At 42.2% G+C, this 22593-nt stretch overlaps 1 protein-coding gene across 2 annotated transcripts in view; it reads left to right on the top strand.

The window, feature by feature from the left end:
- The window catches only part of SNCAIP (synuclein alpha interacting protein), a 108714-nt gene that overhangs the window by 4637 nt on the left and 81484 nt on the right, over positions 1-22593 (top strand). For both annotated transcript variants that reach the window (XM_060235547.1, XM_060235546.1), the window contains exon 2: positions 13594-13666. In XM_060235547.1, the coding sequence (XP_060091530.1) occupies positions 13594-13666 (73 nt within the window). The remainder of the gene's footprint in view (positions 1-13593; positions 13667-22593) is intronic.

Below are 22593 nucleotides of genomic sequence, written 5' to 3'. Positions count from 1 at the left end.
TCCCGTATAGGATACCTATACGTAAGGTTGTTTTTAAAGCTAATGACACCAAAATAGCAGTGGAGTTTAAATAACCCCCAAATTTCAAGGGGATTGGACAAAGAGGTCCAGTTTGTGGGCTCCTAAACAAGGTGCCCCAGCCACCCTCCATTGATTCCTAAAGGGAGAATGTTTTTAAGAAATATTTTTAAACTAAAACCTGGGAATCCACACCAGTGTACAGAGCCTTTTTTTGAGCAGGAACGCAGTTCCGGCTGGCTTGGTGTCAGGGTGTGTGACCTAATATGCAAATGAATTCCTGCTGGGCTTTTTAGTTCCTGCTGGGCTTTTTCTACAAAAAAAGCCCTGCTAGTGTACAACTCCAGAGTCATCCAAGCCAAACTGAATAAGCTGGAATGGGTCCAGAGGAGAGCCACGAAGATGGTGAGGGGTCTGGAGACCAAGTCCTATGAAGAAAGGTTGAAGGAGCTGGGGAAGTTTAGCCTGGAGAGGAGATGGCCGAGAGGTGATATGATCACCATCTTCAAGTACTTGAAGGGCTGTCATATAGAGGATGGTGTAGAATTGTTTTCTGTCACCCTGGAAGGCAGGATAGGAACCAATGGGTTGAAATTAAATCAAAAGAGTTTCCGGCTCAACATTAGGAAGAACTTCCTGACCATTAGGGCGATTCCTCAGTGGAACAGGCTTCCTCAGGAGGTGGTAGGCTCTCCTTCCTTGGAGATTTTTAAACAGAGGCTAGATGGTCATCTGACAGCGATGAAGATCCTGTGAATTTGGGATAGGTATTTGTGGGTTTCCTTCATTGTGCAGGGGGTTGGTCTAGATGACCCTGGAGGTACCTTCCAACTCTGTGATTCTATGACTTCTGTTGCAAGCCTAGCAAATGTAAAATCAAATAATCAAACCAATGTACAGAGATTTGAACCTGAGAACCTACTGCCATGTCAAACTCAGGAATCCATGCAAAATGCAAACCTGATGTGAAGCAACTCAAGCAAAAACATACTCCAAGAGAAATCTACCTGGCTAGTTGATACCAAGCCCAGGAAGACACATTCAGAAAAAGAAATTTGGGGAAAGAGGGGAACACTCCTGGGTGCCTTGAAACATTGACTCCTGATACTCCAAGGTAATCCTGAATAGTTCCAGGATTGTGTCCAATTTACTGGTATCCCAGAAAATCCTAGATACCATCCAGAGACCTAAGTATATCCAAAAAATAAGGCATTTCTCATATATATATTCACAGCTATATCCCAGTTAACATTCCTATTTGACAGTGGTCTATCTCATGTTGTGATGACATCCAGACTAGACTGCTATAATGCACTGTTCTTTGGTCTCCCCTCAAAGTCATTTCAGAAACTCCAGTTGGTGCAGAGCACCATGACTCAGCTATTATCAGAAGCTAGATGGAGCACATATATTACTCCCATTTTATAGTCACTCCACTGGCTGTCCATCAGCTACCAGACTCAATTTAAAGTATTAGCCAGTTTGGTGTAGTGGTTAAGTGTGTGGACTCTTATCTGGGAGAACCAGGTTTGATTCCCCACTCCTCCACTTGCAGCTGCTGGAATGGCCTTGGGTCACCCATAGCTTTTGCCGAAGTTGTCCTTGAAAGTGCAGCCTCTGGGAGCGCTCTCTCAACCCCACCCTCATAACTGGGTGTCTGTTGCGGGGGAGGAAGGTAAAGGAGATTGTTAGCTGCTCTGAGACTCAGATTCAGAGTGGAATATAAATCCAATATCATCATCTTCACAGAGGAGTCAAACTCATGATCCGTGGACCAGAACTAGCCCACCAAGAGCTTTAAACAGACCCATGACTCTCTTCCCCGCCCCCCACACACTACCTCCCCTGCCTGTCCTTACCCTTACAAGATCAAGCTTCAGGAAGTAATGGACGGGGCTGCCTTCATCATTGCTGGCTTCTCTGTGTTCCTTTGAAACACAGAAAAAAATTGCAAAGAAAATGTGGAGTGGATTTTCCATTCCAAGAGTAGTCTTGACTGTGCCCAGAGACCTTAATGGAAAATCCATTCTGCATTTTCCTTGCAACATTTTATAAGTAATGGAACAATCTGCCCCCCCTCCCCCAATATCTGTATGATTTAGTTTGGTCCTATTGTGTGGAGCGGTTCTTTTTCCAGTTTCCAGTTTTGTATGTTAACTCCAAAAACCAACAGCTTCAGCTGTCTCCCTGCAAATGGCTGATGTTTTGAGCCAGCTTGTCTGCTGAACGGACCTGAGAATGGATGCCTGAGTGTACTCTGACCTGGAAACCCACAGCCAAAGTCAAAGGGAAACATTATGCCTGGAGAACCACAGATACACTGAGTAGATAGGGGAGGGAGAAGAGAAACTTGCAGTGCCCAGCCATTCCATGTCTTCCTAGGCTCAGAGCATTTCATGTTTTTAGTTTATATATTTTTTTGTTTTCTGTGATCTTTGAATTTTTTTGTTGATGGTTTTTTTAAATTGCATTGCCGAATCCCACTATTCCCCCCACCTCTTCATTTAGGCAGGCAGCTTTTAAGAGGGGACAGAGGTTTGGAACCAACCACAATTAAAGAATTCTACAAATTCAAGGAGCTCCAGTTTTGCAAAGAAATATTAGTTTTAACACACACACCCTCTTAATATGGGGGTCCAATGCAGAAAAAGTGCTGAAGAGGACAACCAAAATTATTATCTCAAACCAACCTGCGGGGAGGAACGGTGGCTCAGTGGTAGAGCATCTGCTTGGTAAGCAGAAGGTCCCAGGTTCAATCCCTGGCATCTCCAAAAAAAGAGTCCAGGCAAAGAGGTGTGAAAAAACTCAGCTTGAGACCCTGGAGAGCCGCTGCCAGTCTGAGAAGACAATACTGACTTTGATGGACCAGGGGTCTGATTCAGTATAAAGCAGCTTCATATGTTCATATGTTCAAACCCCTGAAACCCTGGAGAGCTACCGCCACTCTTAGACCTGGGGGATGGGGGTTGCAATGCCCAGCCATTTCATATTTTCCTAGACTCAGAGCATTTTATATTTTTAGTTTATATTTTTAGTTTCTGTGGTGGTGCTTGTGGTTTTTTTTTTGATGTTTTGTTCTTAAAATTGCATTGCATTACCAAATCCTGCTATTCTCTACCTTTCTATTTTAAACTGGTATCTTTTCTTTTTGGGGGGGGGAGGTTTAGGAGGTGTCAGTTATCAAAGGGTATTAAATAAATAAAATATAGCAAGAATGTTATTGTTTTAAGTATGTTTGTATTTTAAGTTAACAAAATATTTTTAATTGTGTTTGTCTATGTCGTTTATAAAGTATATGTTTATGCTACCTGGCATTACATTTTATGAAACTCACGGCCCAACCTGACAAAGTCCCATTTATGTCAGATCCGGCCCTTATAACAAATAAGTTCGACACCCCTGAGCTATCACATACAAAGGCCTTTATGGCCTTGGACTGTTGTATCTGCAAGACTGCATCTCACCCATGACAGCTTCACTCGTCTGAACAAGGCCTTCTGTAGGTGCCAGCCTGAAAATGAACAAAATCTACAAATGTGTCCATACGTCCCTTCTCTGTTGCAGCCTCCACTTTATGGAATGGCCTTCCTTAAGGAGGTCAGGAAGGTTCCTACTTATCTGGCTTTCTGCAACCTGTGCAATACTGAATTATTCAAGTGAGCTCATAGGCAATAGAGTTGCACTGTATTAAATTATTCACAAAGTTAGTTAGATAAATTATTACAGAGTGTGGCCTATACTACTGTATTTAGCTTACTGAAATGAGAAACCTGCTGTGTAATTTTTTATTATTTAATGTGTCATGGTAAAATTTATGCTTTGCTTCAGTTCTATTTGTAGATTTCTGATTGGTTCTACAACCCTAATCATATTGTACTGTTTACTGAATGTCCCGCTTGTCTCTAAATGACATAATTAAAATAAACCTTTGGCCCATCATACACTACTCTACCCTAAACACCAGAGGTTGGCTCATAGCAATACTGCCATAGTGCCAGCATGACTAGTCAGTATTCTGCTCTCAACAGATGATAGGTTTTGATTTTTTTAAAAAAAAATAAGTTATTCATTTAAAATATTTATATCCTGCTTTTCTCCTGGTCAGTGGAACTCAGTGAGATTTTTAGGAAGAGCTAGTTATCAGACTATCCTGGGTGGAATCTCATGCAGAGCTGAGATTTAGAACTATCAGACCTAATTATTGGGATAGGCTGTTCATGCTTAATATGTAAGATTCATTACCACCATCCACTTCTGTTCATCCCAGGAAATGCTCTTTTCTACGTGGTTCCAATCATGTAGACTGCATAGCTTATAAGTCACCAGGTTTGAGCACATATGCCCTGACACTACAGACCAGTCCCCTAACCTTAGGACAGGAGGGAAGGTTCAAAAGAAGCATGTCAGCAGACATTAGTCACCCTGCTGCAGCCCTACTATCACCACTAACCATGTGAGGTCACATGGGGAATATCCCGCAGCCAGGCGTGGCTCAGTTGAAAGGCATTTGAATAATATGGCTGGGGTTCCTGGGAAGAAGGAAGGGATGGGGGGAAAGTCCTTGGGGTGACATTTCACCTGCACAAATGGTGAAAGGGGGAACAAGATGGCCAGCAGGTGGGCTGCCCCAGATATCTATTAGTTTGCTTGGGACACCCCCGCTTCTGCTGCACCCATGGCAATAGAGCCTGTGTATTCCCCATAGCCAGTAGTGTTGTGGGAGAGCATTAGCCACAGAGACAATCCCCCTTTCAACAGCCAGACACAGCCTTTGAGCACCTACCAGTTCATTCCCCATGCATGATACACACAGCAGCCTGCAGGGCGGGGGGGGGAAGCAGGTGAATCATCCTCCAAGGTATTGTTGAACCCTAGCTATCATTTGCTGCTGAACATAATGTCGATCTAGTAGTGCCTGAAAAACCAACCACAGCCACCACCACTACCCTAGCATGGGCATCCGTGAATCAGAACCTACCTTCTTGGATGTGTGAAGGGGAAGTCCTGAGGGGAAGACAGAGATGAAGGTGGAGAAGCAGGGCAAGGAGGGTCATGGAGCTGCTGTTATCCAGTGAAAACCAAACAGACACATTTGTGGATCAACCCAGACATTTCTGAACTGCACATCGTGAAGAGACCTGTTGAATCAGGTTGCCAACTCTCTGGACCCATGGGGAGATAGGCTGACTTGTCTCTGGTATAGCACGTTTCTGAGTGAGGCACATGCCCAGTTCTGAAAGCTACCCAAGGCAAGATGCTCCAGGAAACAGGCTGGAAGTTGAAACTGAGTAGAGTGGGGGCAGGGAAACAGTCATGGTCATGTGCCACCATCTCCCTGTTGAATCACTACCAAAATTAAAAAAGAGACACCTGCAGTGATTGAAAACAGCAAAAGCACTGTGCTGGGCACAATCCTATCTGTGGCACCATGGCAGGCTCCACAGGCCCAGCCACATGGGTGAGAAATTCTTCTGGAACCCTCCTTGAGGCAGATGATGCCATCTACACTACATCCACTTATCCTGTGTCAAAGTGCTCAGTGGCTGAAGATGATTGATTCAACACAACAGCTACAATCTGATCTGCAAGGGAACAAATCTGAGGGTTGCCCAGCATGCAGTGTGGTGCAGCTGGTAGTCTCCCGCCCCACCCCCACTGCCCCAGCATTGAGCCCTGTCCTCTGCTGGGGAGGGATTCCTAGCAAAAGAAAGAGCTAACAGCCCAGTGCAGGGCTGCAGAGATCCCCCTTTGGCAATTCTTCCAGAAAACATTCATAGGATATTTTAACTTTGCTTGATGGGGCCATGGGGCCATTTTGTTTATTTTCCTTTCTTCCCCCCTTTCTTTATTTCCCTTTCTTCCCCTGTCTTTATTTTCCTTTATTACCCAGCTACCACCAGTTCAATTTGCACTTGATTATCCCAGATGGTGTGGCCTAATATGCTAATGCGTGTGTGACCTAATGTGCTAATATTAGGGAATGTGGTCTCATATGCTAATGAGTTCCTGCTGGGCTTTTTCTACCAAAAAAAGCCCTGGACCTAGGCATTTGTCTAGGGCAGTGGGTCCGGGGGGTGGGAGGTGTGCCACATTAGGCTCTCTCCACATGACTTCAAATAGAAAAACAATTATTTGCATTAATTTTGCTGGCCTGAATTGTTCTCACTTGACGGAGCTCTGTTTGTTAAGCTGATAATTTTGTATGGCCCACGAATGATGTTATAAATATTCAAATGGCCATTGGCAGAGAAAAGGTTCCCCACTCCTGTTCTACATTAATATTAGATGGTTTGTAATATGCATGTTTTGCAAGTCCTCAGAGATAATAGTATTATTAAATTAATAATACTAAATCCCCTCCCATCAAACAATATTGAGATGGAAGTGGTAAATCAGGTCCATTGTTAACAAATTCTGTTTATGCACAGGTCACCAACTTTGTTGGGGGATTTCTTTTGTACCCCCCAAACCCAAAACCAAAACCTGCAGTTACCAAAGCAACCTGTAGGCTAATACCTACTCACTAATAAGTTTTAAGACCTTGTAGATAAACTTTATTAGACTCCAAGTTTCTCAAAGCAAAACAGTTTATTAGGCTTCAAGTTTCTCTTTTAGACAGAAGGCTGAAAATGTAGTTATAAAGGCAAAACAAGAGATTGCATTAGTACAGTTGCTCATACAGTTCCTTTAGACAGAAGGCTTCAAATGGATAGAAACCAAAGCAGTTAGATAAACTTAGTACATTTCAGTTTCTACATTAGATAGAAGGCTTAAAATATATGGATAGAAAACAAAACAGAAAACAGCTACACAGTTAGAATTCAATCAAGCATAAAACATAACTTACAATAATGAAAAATGTGAGTCCCAACAGGGGACTTCCCCTATTAGTTACATTTTCCCATTTAAGCTCTAAGTCCCAAATCTCATTCTATATTAGAGTTCTCTAATAAGAGTTGTTAAACTCATGGCTTGACCATGAACTCATGGCTTGACCATGAAGTCAGCTCAGAGGCTAAGTCTATTAGCTTGGCATGATTGACACAGAGGGAGCCTCTTGTGCAGATCAGCCACTTGGGCCCAAAAATTCACAGTTTATAAAGGCTCCATTGGATCTCATATCAGATCTACTGGGTCACACTGCACCCCATCTGTAAACAATTTCACAGCCATCTATAAACAGTCAGAGCTCAAGTTAGTTCACGTTTACTTTTCACCTACTTTCTGGGTCTTACTGGGGCTTGCTTCCTGCCATTCCAAATATGGACTTTCTGCCTGAAGAGGCAGCTTCAATCTTGACCCAGATTTTCAGTTTATGGTTGAGAGTGATTACATTGCTGTTGAGAGTAATATGAATGTTTAAGGTGCTTAAGAGTGTAGAACTCTGGTGGCCAAGTTCATAACTGCAACCAAAAATCATAGAGAAATATAGAGGCTGTAACGGCCCACTCCACGTCTGTGACCGAGGTTGGACAGACAGTTAAAATGGTGGCCCAAACAATTACAAAGGCCAGGCCCTAAACAAGAGCCTGGAGTAGTACTGCCACCAGACTGAGTACTCCCAAGTCCTGAGGCCCCCAGTCAAGCCTCAGACTCACTGGGGCTATACTAGGGAAGTCCAAGGCACTTTGAAGTAGCAAGTAGCAAGGAGCTCCCTAGACAAAACAATATCTTTTTGGTAGTCAGGCAATTTCCAAGGCCAATGGGTAAGATTTTGGCAAAAAGTGTTGCAACCCTCCAAACAAAAGACAAAAGTCTCCTTTTTATTTTAAAACAGAAAAAAAAGTTTCTTTAAAGAATAAGCAAAATAATTAACATTAGGAGCTGTGAGCCAGAAAATAAAAACGTTTTGAAATATACTTATCTATAACAATTCATCACACAGTCAAAGGAACAAAAGTCCAATAGAGATCCAAAAGTAAAGCCCTCAGCAGGATACGAGTCCCAAAAATAGTTAATTGGTCCAAATGGCAAAAGGAGAGTGGTTCCACACCAACACACCAGGCATGGTTCCCAACTTCCAGCAGCAAAACAAAGAAAGTTGAGTTTTTTTATTCCTATAGGACCCTCGTGGGGTAATTCTAACAATCCAATGAAAAATCAATTAGGTCTTCTCTTTCCCTCTTGGCCGGCCAATTAAAAGTCAAATATAATACGTCAAATAGACTAATCATGGCCAGCCTGCAATAATGGTCCCGCTGTATCTCAAGGCAAAAGAACTCTAATTGGAAGCTAATCAGGGAGACAGCAACAAGGTGACTCCCTTCTATTCCCAAGCAAAAAATTTCACAGGTGCGGGTAATCTCAAAGCCCACACTAAATCAACATGACCTTTTCCGTTCCAATTTCCTGGGCCTTGCAAGGAAAAATTTCTCCCTAGTAAAAGTGGCTCCAGGCTTACTCAAATCAAAAGCCAAGAGGAACCATTGTTGTTGTTGTTTTTATTTGGCTTACAGCATTACAGAGGCTTTTAAGGTGTTTGCAGAGCATAGTGCTCATTTCATAAGAGCATGGCTGCTTTCAGAAAGAGTTCTTGTAATCAATTTCATAAAGAGTATGTTTAAGATCATAAAGAGGGCCAACCCAAAATATATTCCGCCACATCCATGGATTGGCAGGTTAATACAGCTTCATTTGCATCAGCCCGGTTATTTCTGTAACTGATTACCAGAGTGATTTTGAACCATTCAGAGGCATATTGTCTCGTGAACTGTAATTTGATTTTGACTTGTATTTGGCTAATTATCAGTAAACTAGGAAAAAGGGCCATTGTGGAGAAAAAAAAACACAGGCTCTAGAAAGAGGCTCTGGGTGAGTGTCCCCCCTTGCTGTCTTCCCACCCACCCTGCAGCTGAAACAGAGACCAGCTTTTCATCCCCCCCTCTTGCATGTGTGGGTGTGTCCCCATGTCTGTGGTGGCTCAAAGCCCTGAAAGGTGCAAAATGGAGAGAAGGAAGAATAATTATGCAGGATGTGGAGGAAGCATGATGATGGTCACACAGTGAAGTGCAGCATTCCTTGCATTTGCAGTGCATTTTGCTGCCTTTCCCTGTCATATTCAGCCTTCATATTCAGGGTTGATCTCTGCCATGTGGAGAGCAGTTGTAATTCTGAGTGATCTCCAGCCCTCACCTGGAGATTGGCAACAATGGTTCTCCTGGCAGAAATGGCTGGTTTGGAGGGTGGCATCTATATCATGGTACCCACACCCCCATAAACCCACCATCTCCAGGCCGCACCCCTCAAATATCCAAGAATTTCCCAACCTGGAATTAGCAACTGCTAAATCACACTGGCTGTCATAGGGGGGGCTGTTGCTGAATAGGAGCAAGCAGCCTGGCCTAGTTTAAGTGATGCCAGCCAGATGGCATTAAGTCACCCAGAGGGTGCTGCAGTGCCTAGGGATTTATTATTTTATTTATTTATTTATTACTTTTCATTTATATCCCGCCCTCTCCGCAAGCGGACTCAGGGCAGCTTACAACATTATAAAACAATCCAATAAAACATATAAAACCATAATTTACATATCAACTTTAAAACCATTCTATAGCGCTATTTCAATCCAGTATAGGTGGTATTGACTTCTTAACTATGATCTGACCCACCGGTGTCCGGTGGCAGCCCTTTTTCAGTTAGACCACAAAAGCCTGTTTAAACAGTTCGGTCTTACAGGCCCTGCAGAACGCAGATAAATCCTGCAGCGCCCTTATAGCTTCTGGGAGGGTGTTCCAAAGTTCTGGCGCTGCCACTGAAAAAGCCCTGGATCTCGTTACACATAGCCTGCCTTCTCTTGGGCCAGGGGCGGACAACAGATTTTTTGTCCCTGATCGCAGTGCTCTCTGGGGGATATGTGGGGAAAGGTGGTCCCGTAGATAGGCAGGTCCCTGACCATAGAGGGCTTTAAAGGTTAATGCCAACACCTTGAAGCGAACTTGGAATACAACAGGCAACCAGTGCAGCTCTCTCAGCATTGGCTGAATGTGCTCCCGTCGCGGCAGCCCCATTAGCAGCCGTGCCGTAGCGTTCTGCACTAGCTGTAGTCTCCAGGTTAGCGTCAAGGGTAGCCCCATGTAGAGAGCATTACAGTGATCTATTCTTGAGGTGACCGTAGCATGGATTACCGTCGCTAAGTCGTTGCGCTCCAGGTAAGGGGCCAGCTGCCGCGCTTGCCAAAGATGAAAAAAGGCAGATCTAACAGTGGCTGCCACCTGAGCCTCCATTGTAAGGGAGGACTCAAGGAGCACGCCTAAGCTCTTGACCTTAGGGACTGGTATCAATGGTACCCCGTCAAGGGCCGGCAGCTGGATCTCTCTCCCCGGACCGCCCGGACCCAGGTAGAGAACCTCTGTCTTCATCGGATTCAATTTCAGCCGACTCAGTCTGAGCCAAGAGGCCATGGCTTGTAACGCCAGGTCTAGATTTTCCAGGGTACAGTCAGACTGGCCACCCATCAATAGATAGAGCTGGGTGTCATCCGCATATTGATGGCAACCCAGTCCATACCTCCTGACAATCTGGGCAAGGGGGCGCATATAGATATTAAATAGCATCGGGGATAGGACCGCTCCCTGCGGCACCCCACAACTAAGAGAGTGCCTTTGGGATGCTTCCTCCCCTATCACCACCCTTTGTCCCCGATCTTGGAGAAAGGAGGTCAGCCACCGTAAGGCCAATCCCTGAATCCCCACATCGGCAAGGCGGGTAGTCAGTAGCTGATGGTCAACCGTGTCAAAAGCGGCTGACAGATCTAATAACAGCAGCACTGCGGAACCGCCATGGTCCAGATGTCGCATAAGGTCATCTATGAGGGCGACCAGAACTGTCCGTCCCGTGACCTGGCCGAAAGCCGGACTGGAATGGAACCAGTGCGGAAGTGTCCTCCAGGAATCCTTGCAGCTGAATCGCTACCACCCGCTCTATGACCTTGCCCAGAAAGGGAAGGTTTGACACCGGCCAATAGTTCGCCAATATGGCCGGGTCTGCTGATGGTTTTTTAAAGAGGGGATGGACCACTGCCTCTTTAAGAGGTGTGGGAAAGATCCCTTCGATCAGGGACCTGTTGATAATGTCCTGTAGTGGTTCACGCAGCCACGTTTGGCTAGCCTTTATAAGCCAAGACGGGCACGGATCTAACCTACAGGTCGTAGGGCGCACAGCTGCAAGGATCCTGTCGACTTCCTCCAGACTGAGTGGGCCGAAGGAGTCCAGAATTGAACCAGAAGACGTGCTCGGTGCCCCAAGTTCATCTACTGTATTAATTATAGCGGGTAGGTCGTGTTGGAGCGACGAGACCTTATCTGCGAAAAAGCTCGCAAAAGCCTCACAGCCTATTTCCAATTCTCTATTATTTTGTTTGCCCTGCGGCAATTCTGTTAATGACCGAATTATACTAAACAATTGTGCTGGGAGCCTCCTGGGATCACAACTGAACTCCAGTCAACAAATCTCTTTCCCTGTCATGGAGAAAATAACTACTTTGGAGGGTGGACTCTATGTCATTTTATTCACCTGAGACATCTCCCTTTACTGACAAAAGCAGCCTTGGTTGCCTAGCAACAGCCTCTGGCTAACACTTCTCAGGCAGCAGCTGTGGCCTCTGAGGAAACACTCCTGGTGGGGCCAGGCCTTGCTGCCTAGTCACATTATGGTGGTGGCGGCTCCCTTGCTATTTTGGTGAACTTTGGAGACTGTGTATGCTGGGCGGCCATCTGTATGGGCCATTGATGGGGCAGCAGAGGACTGTTGCTTGTGGCAACTGTGATACCTTTTGTGAGGCCGCAGCAGAACAGCAGCCCTTTCTGAGGCCAGTTAACAGAGAGACCACAGAGGAGAGTTGAAGATGTGTCTGTGTCTGAGTTAAGATTGCTTTGTGCAATTTGTTCAACATTCCTGGGTCTGAAGTAAGTGAGGAAAAGGAAGTAAGCCAATGGAAGACCAGAGACTCTGGGTGAGCTCTGATGGGCCAATTATTTGTTGAATCACATATCACCCAATGGCAGCACTCCATTTGTCCACCACCACAAGAGAATTATGATCTATGATATAGTATAATGATATAATATAATGAAATTTTGTATCCCAGGTTTCATATAATGTGAGAAGTTGCTGTAGTTTTGTATGTATGTAAGTTTTCAATTTACCAAAGTCTGCTATGGCTGAAAAATACACCAATTTCAAACATGTTGCATTCATGTAATATTTAGATATTACATTAAGTCATTATCTTTAATATTTTTGTCTTTATGATACTAAATGTGCAAAAAATTCTTTAGCACCAAAGATATAATGTGTATCTGTGAAACTTAGGTAAGTGTTGGCATGAATGAAATGCTTTGTGCTGTATAGCATTCAGTTATGAGAGAGGTCAGTAGTAAATAACCTACAGATTTTTATTTGTGGGAAAATTCTCTTTACAATATTGGATCGCATGGATGAATGAAGGCATTCCACAAGTTTATGATGGTAGCTGCTAATATATGACATTGCTTTTAAAAGTGAATCCAAGAAATGGCTCACAGATTAACATCAGGTGTGCCCCTTGTAGCAAAATAGTAAGACATATTTGTTTGAATAACACTTGCTCCTTGGGAAGTTGGCTTATTTTCTTGAGTCTGTTTATATGAAATAATTTCTATTAGATCCTAGCATTCCAGAGAATGTTTTTACATATAGATAGAAAGCTGATTCTTGCCATCTGTAAACCTAGCCATATTTTACAGAAACAGGCATCAAAATATATAACACACTGAACAGGTGAGCAATATTTCTGTAACGCATTTCAATATTTTAAATGTGACTCATTTAAAGTAATGCTGCAGATTCTGGAAGTAGAGAATTCTATAGTGCTTTGCAGAATGGTTGCACCCATGACTCAGATTTGTTCTGCTATAAACTCTGAATACTGATGCTCATTTTATAATCATTAGATTGGTGCACCATTTAATTCTTATGATGCATATACTTGAAACAGTGCTTTACCTTAAGCAAATACGTGTACTATCTTAAGCAAATTTTGCCTTGTTCACAGTGGATTAGACAATTAAAGAGAGCCATTGATTACCTTTTGCTCTTTGTTCCTGAAACCCGCTATAGATATTTGTTCAGTTGTCCTTGTGTAGTTGTGTTTCAGTAGCAGAGCTGTTTCTAATAGATGAAGCCACAGGTGTTTAAAAAAAGGTGGACAAGTTGGGATGTGATAAAGTGCCTAGCACAGAAGCTGCTACAGGATATCTTCAGCAAGCTTTGCCTCCCAACAAGAGAAACTTGTATTCTGAACTGTCACCAGTGCAAAGTTCTTCCGGTCTCAGTTTATGATGTGGGCTTGAAGCAGGAATAGGATGCTTTGTTCACTGCATCCCATCAAAGTAGAATTCAAATGACCTTACATGACACTGTTGTATAACACCGGGGTTGAGGACTAGTAACTAGCACAATAAATCTATTCTAAGCCTTTAGCAAAGAGCTGGAAAATATAGTGGCTTATTAAAACAATCATATTTTTTACTGGTCATATGGTCAAATTTTATGCCATTTAGGCTGTTGAACAAATTCAGTTTCTTTATTGTTTTACAGTATTCTGTAACTTCTCTCAAGACTATCCCAGAATTGCGTAGGAAGTGTGATTCACAAAATGAAGACAGAACAGGTATGCTGCTTATTTCTGCTCTGTAATCCCTAAAGGACCTTTTGATTAAAGATGCTGCCATGACAGATTTTCTTCTTTTAACAGTTCTCTTGGTTTTTAAATTTGAGTAATATCTTCCTGATAATAATGAATCTCTTTTTAAAAATGTCTCTGTATTTTTTCTTCTTCAGATGTTAGGTCATTAACATGAACAATAACCCAAAAAAGGATTTGGTGAAATACAGCTATATATATTTATACAGCTCCATAAAAGGATTTGGTGAAATACAGCTATATGCAGGATTTAATCTCAGCAGTTACAGTATACGCTAAGAGTTTACTGAAAAACCCGAGAAACCATTAGTGACAACACATAATGATGTAGGCGCCAATGAAAAAATGTTGAATACATTTACTACCCATATGGTCATGACCGGTTTGAGGCATTGTGTTTTGCCAAATTCTGTAACTCTATCAAGGATGCTACAAGATAGAATCTACTCTCTGGCATACTGTAACAGTTAAGATGAAAGCAACGTTTTTGAGTTTAATAATGTAAACTAAATGAAGAGTCATGGCACATAGATGAGAACCAGCTGGAGACCTCCCCCCCCCCCTGACAAAAAGTGCATCCAGTGTTGTTTTTCACTTTGTAAATTGGATTAAGTCTTTTTTGTTTCTGCCTTCAGCAAGGAGCAAACTGTACTGGTAAGAGTAATGCATCTGCACTGCACTTTGAAAACTTCATTATGCATTGTCAAACGTTGGTTTCATTAATGCTTTCAAGTCTGAAATGTGTATAGTAAAAATCTGAAGTTACAATTTTTTAAGAACATATTACAAACCACATAAATCTTTCACAATTCTTTTTACTTCTATATCCTGTTTCACATATCAGAAAATTAACATGACTTGTACATGAGTTGTGCATTCTCCTGCCACAATCATTCATAACTAAATTCCATGTCCCTTTATTCAATCACGGGAATACAAGGAAAACAATCACCATCACTTATTTTTATGTTGTTTTTGTAGTGATTAAAAATAGGATCATGTTTATATTTTGATGCACAGAAATAGTCAGGAAGATGCTGGGAACTGAAGCAGCCCTGTTTCATTCTGTACTTAAAATGTAGGAGTGAATGGATGAGTTAAATTGTTTCAGGAGAGATTCTTGTCAAGCTTCTCATCTAGTAAATAGCTAGTGGTGATTTCCAATTTAGCTATACAACCAAACAGGAAAAAAAGTAGACACTAGGCCCGGCCCCTTCCCTGCCAAGCCGGCATCGCCGGCGTTCAGGCTGGGGGCCGTCTTTGCCCCCTCGGAAGGAGGGAGTGGCAGAACGTCAGCCCGGCACATCCGGGACTGTTCTCTGGGCGCGGCGTCGGGGCTATATAAGCCCCAGCCCCGCCCAGAGCTTCGCACTTCGTTTGTCTCTTCTTTTTTTTTATATAAATATTTTTATGTTTTATTGGCTCTTGTAAAATTGACCATTACAATGCATGAATGTTGGAATTACAAATAACCCTTCACCCCCCCCCCCCAACCCTCCCCATCTTCTCTTAGTCTTTCCCCCTCAGCCAAGGGCACAAAGTCTTGATCTTCCACTGAATGTCCTTCCTTGTTTCTCCTGAGATCCATTCTAAATAAGGGTTCCATCTGGTCTCGATTTCCTTGGCTTTATCTTCCCACGTGGAATCCTTGTTTATTGTTGCCACGATGTCAGACTGTATGTAATCAAACAAATAGTTGTGCCAGATTTCTATTGACCATTTACTTTTATCTTTCCACCCCAAAGTGATGACCGCCTTCCCCGCTAGTATCATTGCCTTGACAAGGTTTTGAGTGGGTCTACTTAGTGCCGGACTTCCTGTTGTGCCTAACAACATCATATTAAAGCCAATGGTTAATGGTACATTGGAGACTTTTCTAATAAATTCAATAATTTCCCCCCAGAAGGGTTTAACCTCTTCACACTCCCACCACATATGTGCAAACCAACCCTTAAATTGTTTGCAATGCCAGCACTTGGAACTCATTCCTAGGAATATATTGGCTATTTGTGCGGGTGTTTTGTACCATTTTGTGAAAAATTTATATTCCAGTTCTTTAAATTTGATTACTTTAATCCCTTCTAGTCCTTCCAAGATTTTCCCAGCCAACCTCTCTGTTAACTGACCTTCATGACTCCAAATCTTTTGTAAATGTAGTATTATTTTATCTTTATTTGAAATCATTTTTCTGTATAGTAACCCTACTAGACACTTCCTTTGTTTGGCCATTACTTTATATATCTCTTCCATTGGAGCGTCTAACCAAAGCTCTCCCTTTTCACTGATCTTCTTAACTATCTTATGTAAGCCTGCTATGTTTAACCAGTATTGATTATCTAAATCTTCTGTAATTTCCTGTAAAGGTTTTAGTTTACCACCCCTAAACATATCGCCCATTCTATAATAGCCTTTGTTTTTAAGCCTTTCCCACCATTTTATAGCATGCACCTCCTTAACAATAGCTTCTAGGGGGGTCCATCTTAAAACCTTTCCTAGCCACTGTGGGTACCATTTCATCCAGGTTTCTAATGATGCTCTTCTGGGCCCTATGGCTAATTTTAGATCTTTTGTCGACACTGTGGAGAAAATACCAAATCTTCCAATACCACTGTTAACTGCATTCTCGAAATTAATCCACTTCTGTACCTTATCCTCACTCAGTTCTAGTAACGCTCTTAGTTGGAAGGCCTCATAATATTTACTTAAAACTGGGATTCCCCAACCTAATTCTGATTTATGGTTGTATAGAATTCTCTTATGAAACCTACAGTTTTTATTATTAAAAATCCACACTTTAATTGCTTTATTCCATTGTTCAATTTGATTTTTCCTCAAACCTAAGGGCAACGTTTGGAATAAATACATTAACTTTGGTATCAAGAACATTTTAAGGGATCTTATTCTAGTTGATATCCCTAGTATTTTATGATTCCATTTATTCATATCTCTCTCTATTTTCTTCCATATTTTACCATAGTTCTCATTTGTCATTTTGTCCATATTTTTTTGCAGGACTATCCCTAGGTATTTAAGTCTCTTGGCCCCCATTCCTATATTCGTAATCCTATTTATTTCCTGTTTTTCCTCTCTATTAACATTAAGGTATAAAATTTCTGATTTTGCCATATTCACTCCTAGCCCTTTTCAAAATCATCTAAAATTATCTTAATCTCTTTAACTCCGTCTTTGGGGTTAGACATAATTACTATGATATCATCCGCAAATAAATTAATTTTCATTTCTTCATTACCTGATTTATACCCCTCTATTCTCCCCGCATTCCTAATTCACTCTGCTAATTGTTCTATAGTTATTATAAATATGAGCGGGGATAGTGGACAGCCTTGTCTTACCCCCCCTTGAATTGGAAACGCTTCTGAGTGGTCAGTGTTGACTCTAACTTTTGCCTTACCACCGTTGTATATTTCCTGTATGGCGTGTAAGCACCGTTCCTCTAAACCTATCTTCTTTAATATTTGCCACAAGAATTCATGTGAGAGAGTATCAAAGGCTTTGTAAACATCCAACTTTAACAGAGCTATTTTTTTCTTTTGGCCATGGTGCAGTACATTTAAGATATTTCTAATGGGATTAGCAATAGATCTACCATCAATGAAACCGTATTGATCCCCTTTTATAATTGACGGGATAACTCTCTTAAGTCTATTTGCTAAAACCTTAGCAAAGATCTTATAATCTTGATTTAGTAAACTAATGGGCCTATACGAACCTACTTCTTCCGGGTCTTTCTGGGGCTTTAATATCAAAATTATTTCTGTTTCCTTCCATGAGTCCGGGGCTTTCTTTCCTTCCAAGACTTCGTTAAAAACTACCTGCAATTCGGGTGCTATAATTTCTACCATTTCTTTATAAAAGTCAGAAGTAAAGCCATCCAGCCCTGGTGATTTACCTTTTTTGAGCGCTTTTATTACTTCCTTTATCTCTTGGAGTGTAATCTCAGCTCCCAGTGAGGCTTTCTGTGTGGATTAATGTGTGGATGAGACGATGGTGTAAGGGGGAAGGGTTTAAGTTTGTTAGGCACTGGGATGCTTTCTGGAACAAGCGGGAGCTGTACAAAAGAGACGGTCTCCACTTGTCCCCGGATGGAACCAGGCTGCTGGCGCTTAAAATCAAAAAGGTGGCAGAGCAGTTTTTAAACTAAATCTTGGGGGAAAGCCGACAGGAGATGAAATGTCTCTGGTTCGGGAGGACTCGTCTCAAAGAGATGAAGGGTTAGCTGCTATTTTTCTACCGGGTAACGGACCAGAGTTGTCCACTGTGAAGGTGACAAACAATATGGACTGTCTGCCAGAGTCTCGAGGTGGCAGGAGGAAGGTGGCGGGCCTAGCTCGCCTGGGAAATTATAGATGTTTGTATGCAAATGCTAGAAGTGTTTGAAGTAAAATTGGTGAATTGGAATGTTTAGTGTTGGGAGAAAACATAGACATTGTGGGAATTTCAGAAACTTGGTGGAATGAGGAGAATCAATGGGACACGGTGATTCCTGGATATAAGCTGTATTGGAAGGATAGGGAGGGAAGGGTTATAGGTGGGGTGGCTCTATGTCAGAGAGGATATACGGTCCAGTAAGACTGATGTCAGAGAATTAGATTCACTTTTAGAAATGCTTTGGGTTGAAATAGAGGGCCCAAAAGGAAATTTAACTATGGGAGTTTATCGCCCTCCAAATCAAAAGAGAGAGGACGATTATAATATGATGGAAGGCTTAAAGATAGCAGCTAAATGTAAAAACTATGTCGTAATAGGTGATTTTAACTACCCGCAGATTGATTGGGTCAATATGTGTTCTGGTCGAGAGAAAGAGATTGAGTTTCTTGATGCTCTCAATGACTGTGCTATGGAGCAGATGGTCTCAGAACCTACCAGGGGTGGGGCGATCCTGGATTTGGTCCTAAGTAATGCCCAAGACTTGGTGAGAGATGTAAAAGTGATTGCGCCGCTTGGGAGCAGTGACCATAATCTTATTGATCTCACCGTTTGTATAAATAGGGAGTTGTCCAAAAAGACCGCCACAACCACGTTTAACTTTAAAAGGGGTAAATACACTGAGATGAGGAGGCATGTGAGGAGGAAACTGAAAGGAAAGGTACGTACGGTCAAAACCCTTGGGGAAGCTTGGATGCTATTTAAAACTATAATCCTAGAAGCTCAGATAAAATACATACCACAAGTTAGGAAAGGCACAAACAGGCATAAGAAAAGGCCTGCGTGGTTAACAAACAAAGTAATGGAAGCTGTAAAAGGTAAGAAGGACTCCTTTAAGCGGTGGAAAACCAGTCCAAGTGAGATTAGTAAAAGGGAACACAGGCTGTGGCAAATCAAATGCAAGACTGTGATCAGGCAGGCAAAAAGGGACTATGAGGAGCATATTGCAAAAAACATAAAGACCAACAATAAAACTTTCTTCAAATATATTAGAAGTAGGAAACCAGCCAGGGAGGCAGTGGGGCCCTTGGATGACCATGGGGTAAAAGGATTACTGAAGGAGGATAGGGAAATGGCTGAGAAGCTAAATGAATTTTTTGCCTCCATCTTCACTGTGGAAGATGAGAACTTTTTGCCCACCCCAGAACCACTAATTTTGGAAGGGGTATTGAAAGACCTGAGTCAGATTGAGGTGACAAAAGAGGAGGTCCTACAACTGATAGACAAATTAAAAACTAATAAGTCACTGGGTCCGGATGGCATACATCCGAGAGTTCTGAAAGAACTCAAAGTTGAACTTGTGGGTCTTCTAACAAAAATCTGTAATCTTTCATTGAAATCTGCCTCCATTCCTGAGGACTGGAAGGTAGCAAATGTCACCCCCATCTTTAAAAAAGGTTCCAGAGGAGACCCAGGAAATTACAGGCCAGTCAGTCTGACTTCAATACCGGGGAAGTTGGTAGAAACCATTATCAAGGACAGAATGAGTAGGCACATTGATGAACACGGGTTATTGAGGAAGACTCAGCATGGGTTCTGCGAGGGAAGATCTTGCCTCACTAACCTGTTACATTTCTTTGAGGGGGTGAACAAACATGTGGACAAAGGAGACCCAATAGATGTTGTTTACCTTGACTTCCAGAAAGCTTTTGATAAAGTTCCTCATCAAAGGCTCCTTAGAAAGCTTGAGAGTCATGGAGTAAAAGGACAGGTCCTCTTGTGGATCAAAAACTGGCTGAGTAATAGGAAGCAGAGAGTGAGTATAAATGGGCAGACTTCGCAGTGGAGGACGGTAAGCAGTGGGGTGCCGCAGGGCTCGGTACTGGGTCCCATGCTCTTTAACTTGTTCATAAATGATTTAGAGTTGGGAGTGAGCAGTGAAGTGGCCAAGTTTGCGGATGACACTAAATTGTTCAGGGTGGTGAGAACCAGAGAGGATTGTGAGGAACTCCAAAGGGATCTGTTGAGGCTGGGTGAGTGGGCGTCAACGTGCGGTTCAATGTGGCCAAGTGCAAAGTAATGCACATTGGGGCCAAGAATCCCAGCTACAAATACAAGTTGATGGGGTGTGAACTGGCAGAGACTGACCAAGAGAGAGATCTTGGGGTCGTGGTAGATAACTCACTGAAAATGTCAAGACAGTGTGCGTTTGCAATAAAAAAGGCCAACGCCATGCTGGGAATTATTAGGAAGGGAATTGAAAACAAATCAGCCAGTATCATAATGCCCCTGTATAAATCGATGGTGCGGTCTCATTTGGAGTACTGTGTGCAGTTCTGGTTGCCGCACCTCAAAAAGGATATTATAGCATTGGAGAAAGTCCAGAGAAGGGCAACTAGAATGATTAAAGGGCTGGAGTACTTTCCCTATGAAGAAAGGTTGAAACGCTTGGGACTCTTTAGTTTGGAGAAACGTCGACTGTGGGGTGACATGATAGAGGTTTACAAGATAATGCATGGGATGGAGAAAGTAGAGAAAGAAGTACTTTTCTCCCTTTCTCACAATACAAGAACTCGTGGGCATTCGATGAAATTCCTGAGCAGACAGGTTAAAATGGAGAAAAGGAATTAATACTATTCCTCTGGAAATCGTTCCTAACCATTATTTCCTTTTTCCACATTGTTGCCATATCTAGGGCTTCCAACGGTTTTTGAATCTCTTTAATTCTAATCTGTAAACTAGGATTACACTTTCCCATTATTTCTTTTTGTAACTCCTCCAATTCATTAAGTTTTGTTTGCCTTTTTTTATACCATTCCCTTTTTATGTCTTTTCCTTTCCTAACCAAATGGCCCCTTATTACCGCTTTAGCAGCGTCCCATAATATATTAGTTGACACAGTGCCTCTATTTTCCTTAAAATATAATTTTAACTGTGTCATTAAGTATTCCCTATCCTCTTCTTTTGCCATTACCAGGTTGTTATACCTCCAAGGTCTGTTTGTCGAGGGAAGATTTAGTTCTAATTCTATACTTAAAGGGGCATGGTCAGAAATCAAAATTGGATGGGTCTTGATCTCTTTAACCGCCATATTATTATTTTTTTCCAAAATTATATAATCTAAGTGGGATACTGTTTTATGTCTACTAGAAATGTGTGTCGGGCTGGGTCTCGTGTCGGTAAACGCATGAGCGTCCTTCAAGCCCCAATCTCTTAGCTTAATACTATTGTTCTTGGTTATGTCCGTATTTAAATCACCCACTACAATTAGTTCGCCCTCTGAAAACTGTTGTATCTTCTTAAAAACCAAGAATTTCCTTTGTCTTTTATTTGGTGCATAAACATTTACTATAGTGATTTTTATGGCTTCCAGCTTAAACTTAACTAACAGGTATCTACCTTCCTTATCTACTAATTTTTCAATGTCCTCCACCTTAGTATCCTTACGAATCAATGTAGCTACCCCTCTGGCTTTGGAAGACCCCCTTGCTTCTGCTAAAACCTGCCACCTCAAATCTTTTATCAATGGTTTTCTATCATTTATTTTTTTGTGAGTTTCCTGTAGGCACAACAGATCAATTCTTTGTTCTTTAGCCATTTTAATTACTCTGAATCTCTTAAGATTTGATGTTAGGCCATTCACATTCAGTGAAAGCACTCTTAAAGATCTATCCATTCTCTTTATTTGTAACAAACTTGGGCCCTACTGGCTGAGGGTATTTTACTTTAATTCTTACTAAAAACCCACCCCCCATTCCCTTCCCCTGTGGCACAGACAACTTTCTGGATGAGGCAATCATCCTGTCTTCCACCTTCCAGGGAGTACGCACCCCGACCCTCCCCTTCTAGCTTCTACCTAAAGTTAGCTCAAATTGTTTTATACTTCCCTTTAGTAGTCCATTCTTGGCCTTTTCTCTTGTCTACTTGAGCTTCCTTCTCGCGGGTCCACTTCGAGATCCACTGTTTCTTCTTCTTCTTCCTCTCTCGGGTCTCTCAGGTCGTCTGTGGCGATGCCCAGGTGAGTAAGGAGATCTCTTGCTTCCTTAGGGTTGCGGGCAACCAACCTTTTTTTGTCTTTAAAAATAATTATTGAGGAAGGGTATCCCCAAGAGAATTTAATCTTATTGTCATATAATTTTTGCCCAAAGGGTCTCATTAGCCTTCTCTTTCTGATGGTTTCCTGGCAGAAGTCTTCCCTCACCCAAACTTTCCTTCCTCTAAAAGAAAGGTCTTTCTTTTTTTTCAAAGTCTTGAAAACTGTCTGCTGAGTCTTTTCCCTTGAAAATTTAATTATGACTTCCCTTGGGGCACCACCATCTTGTCTCCTTTGCGGTCTATGAGCCCTCTCAATGTCCTGAGATTGCAGAGTAACTCCTTGCTCACCCATCCAGTCTATAAGAGTTCCTTCCAGCAGTTTATTATTTATTTACTCTGAAATTCCACCCAGAATCAAATTCGCTCTTCTATTACGGTCAGAGAGTTCAGTAAGCTGCGTATTCAGCTGGACT

This window comes from Heteronotia binoei, chromosome 4, assembly GCF_032191835.1.
Source record: "Heteronotia binoei isolate CCM8104 ecotype False Entrance Well chromosome 4, APGP_CSIRO_Hbin_v1, whole genome shotgun sequence".
Classification (NCBI taxonomy): Eukaryota; Metazoa; Chordata; class Lepidosauria; order Squamata; family Gekkonidae; genus Heteronotia; species Heteronotia binoei.
Note: the sequence above shows the minus strand (reverse complement) of the source record. Positions and strands in the feature narration are given on the sequence as shown.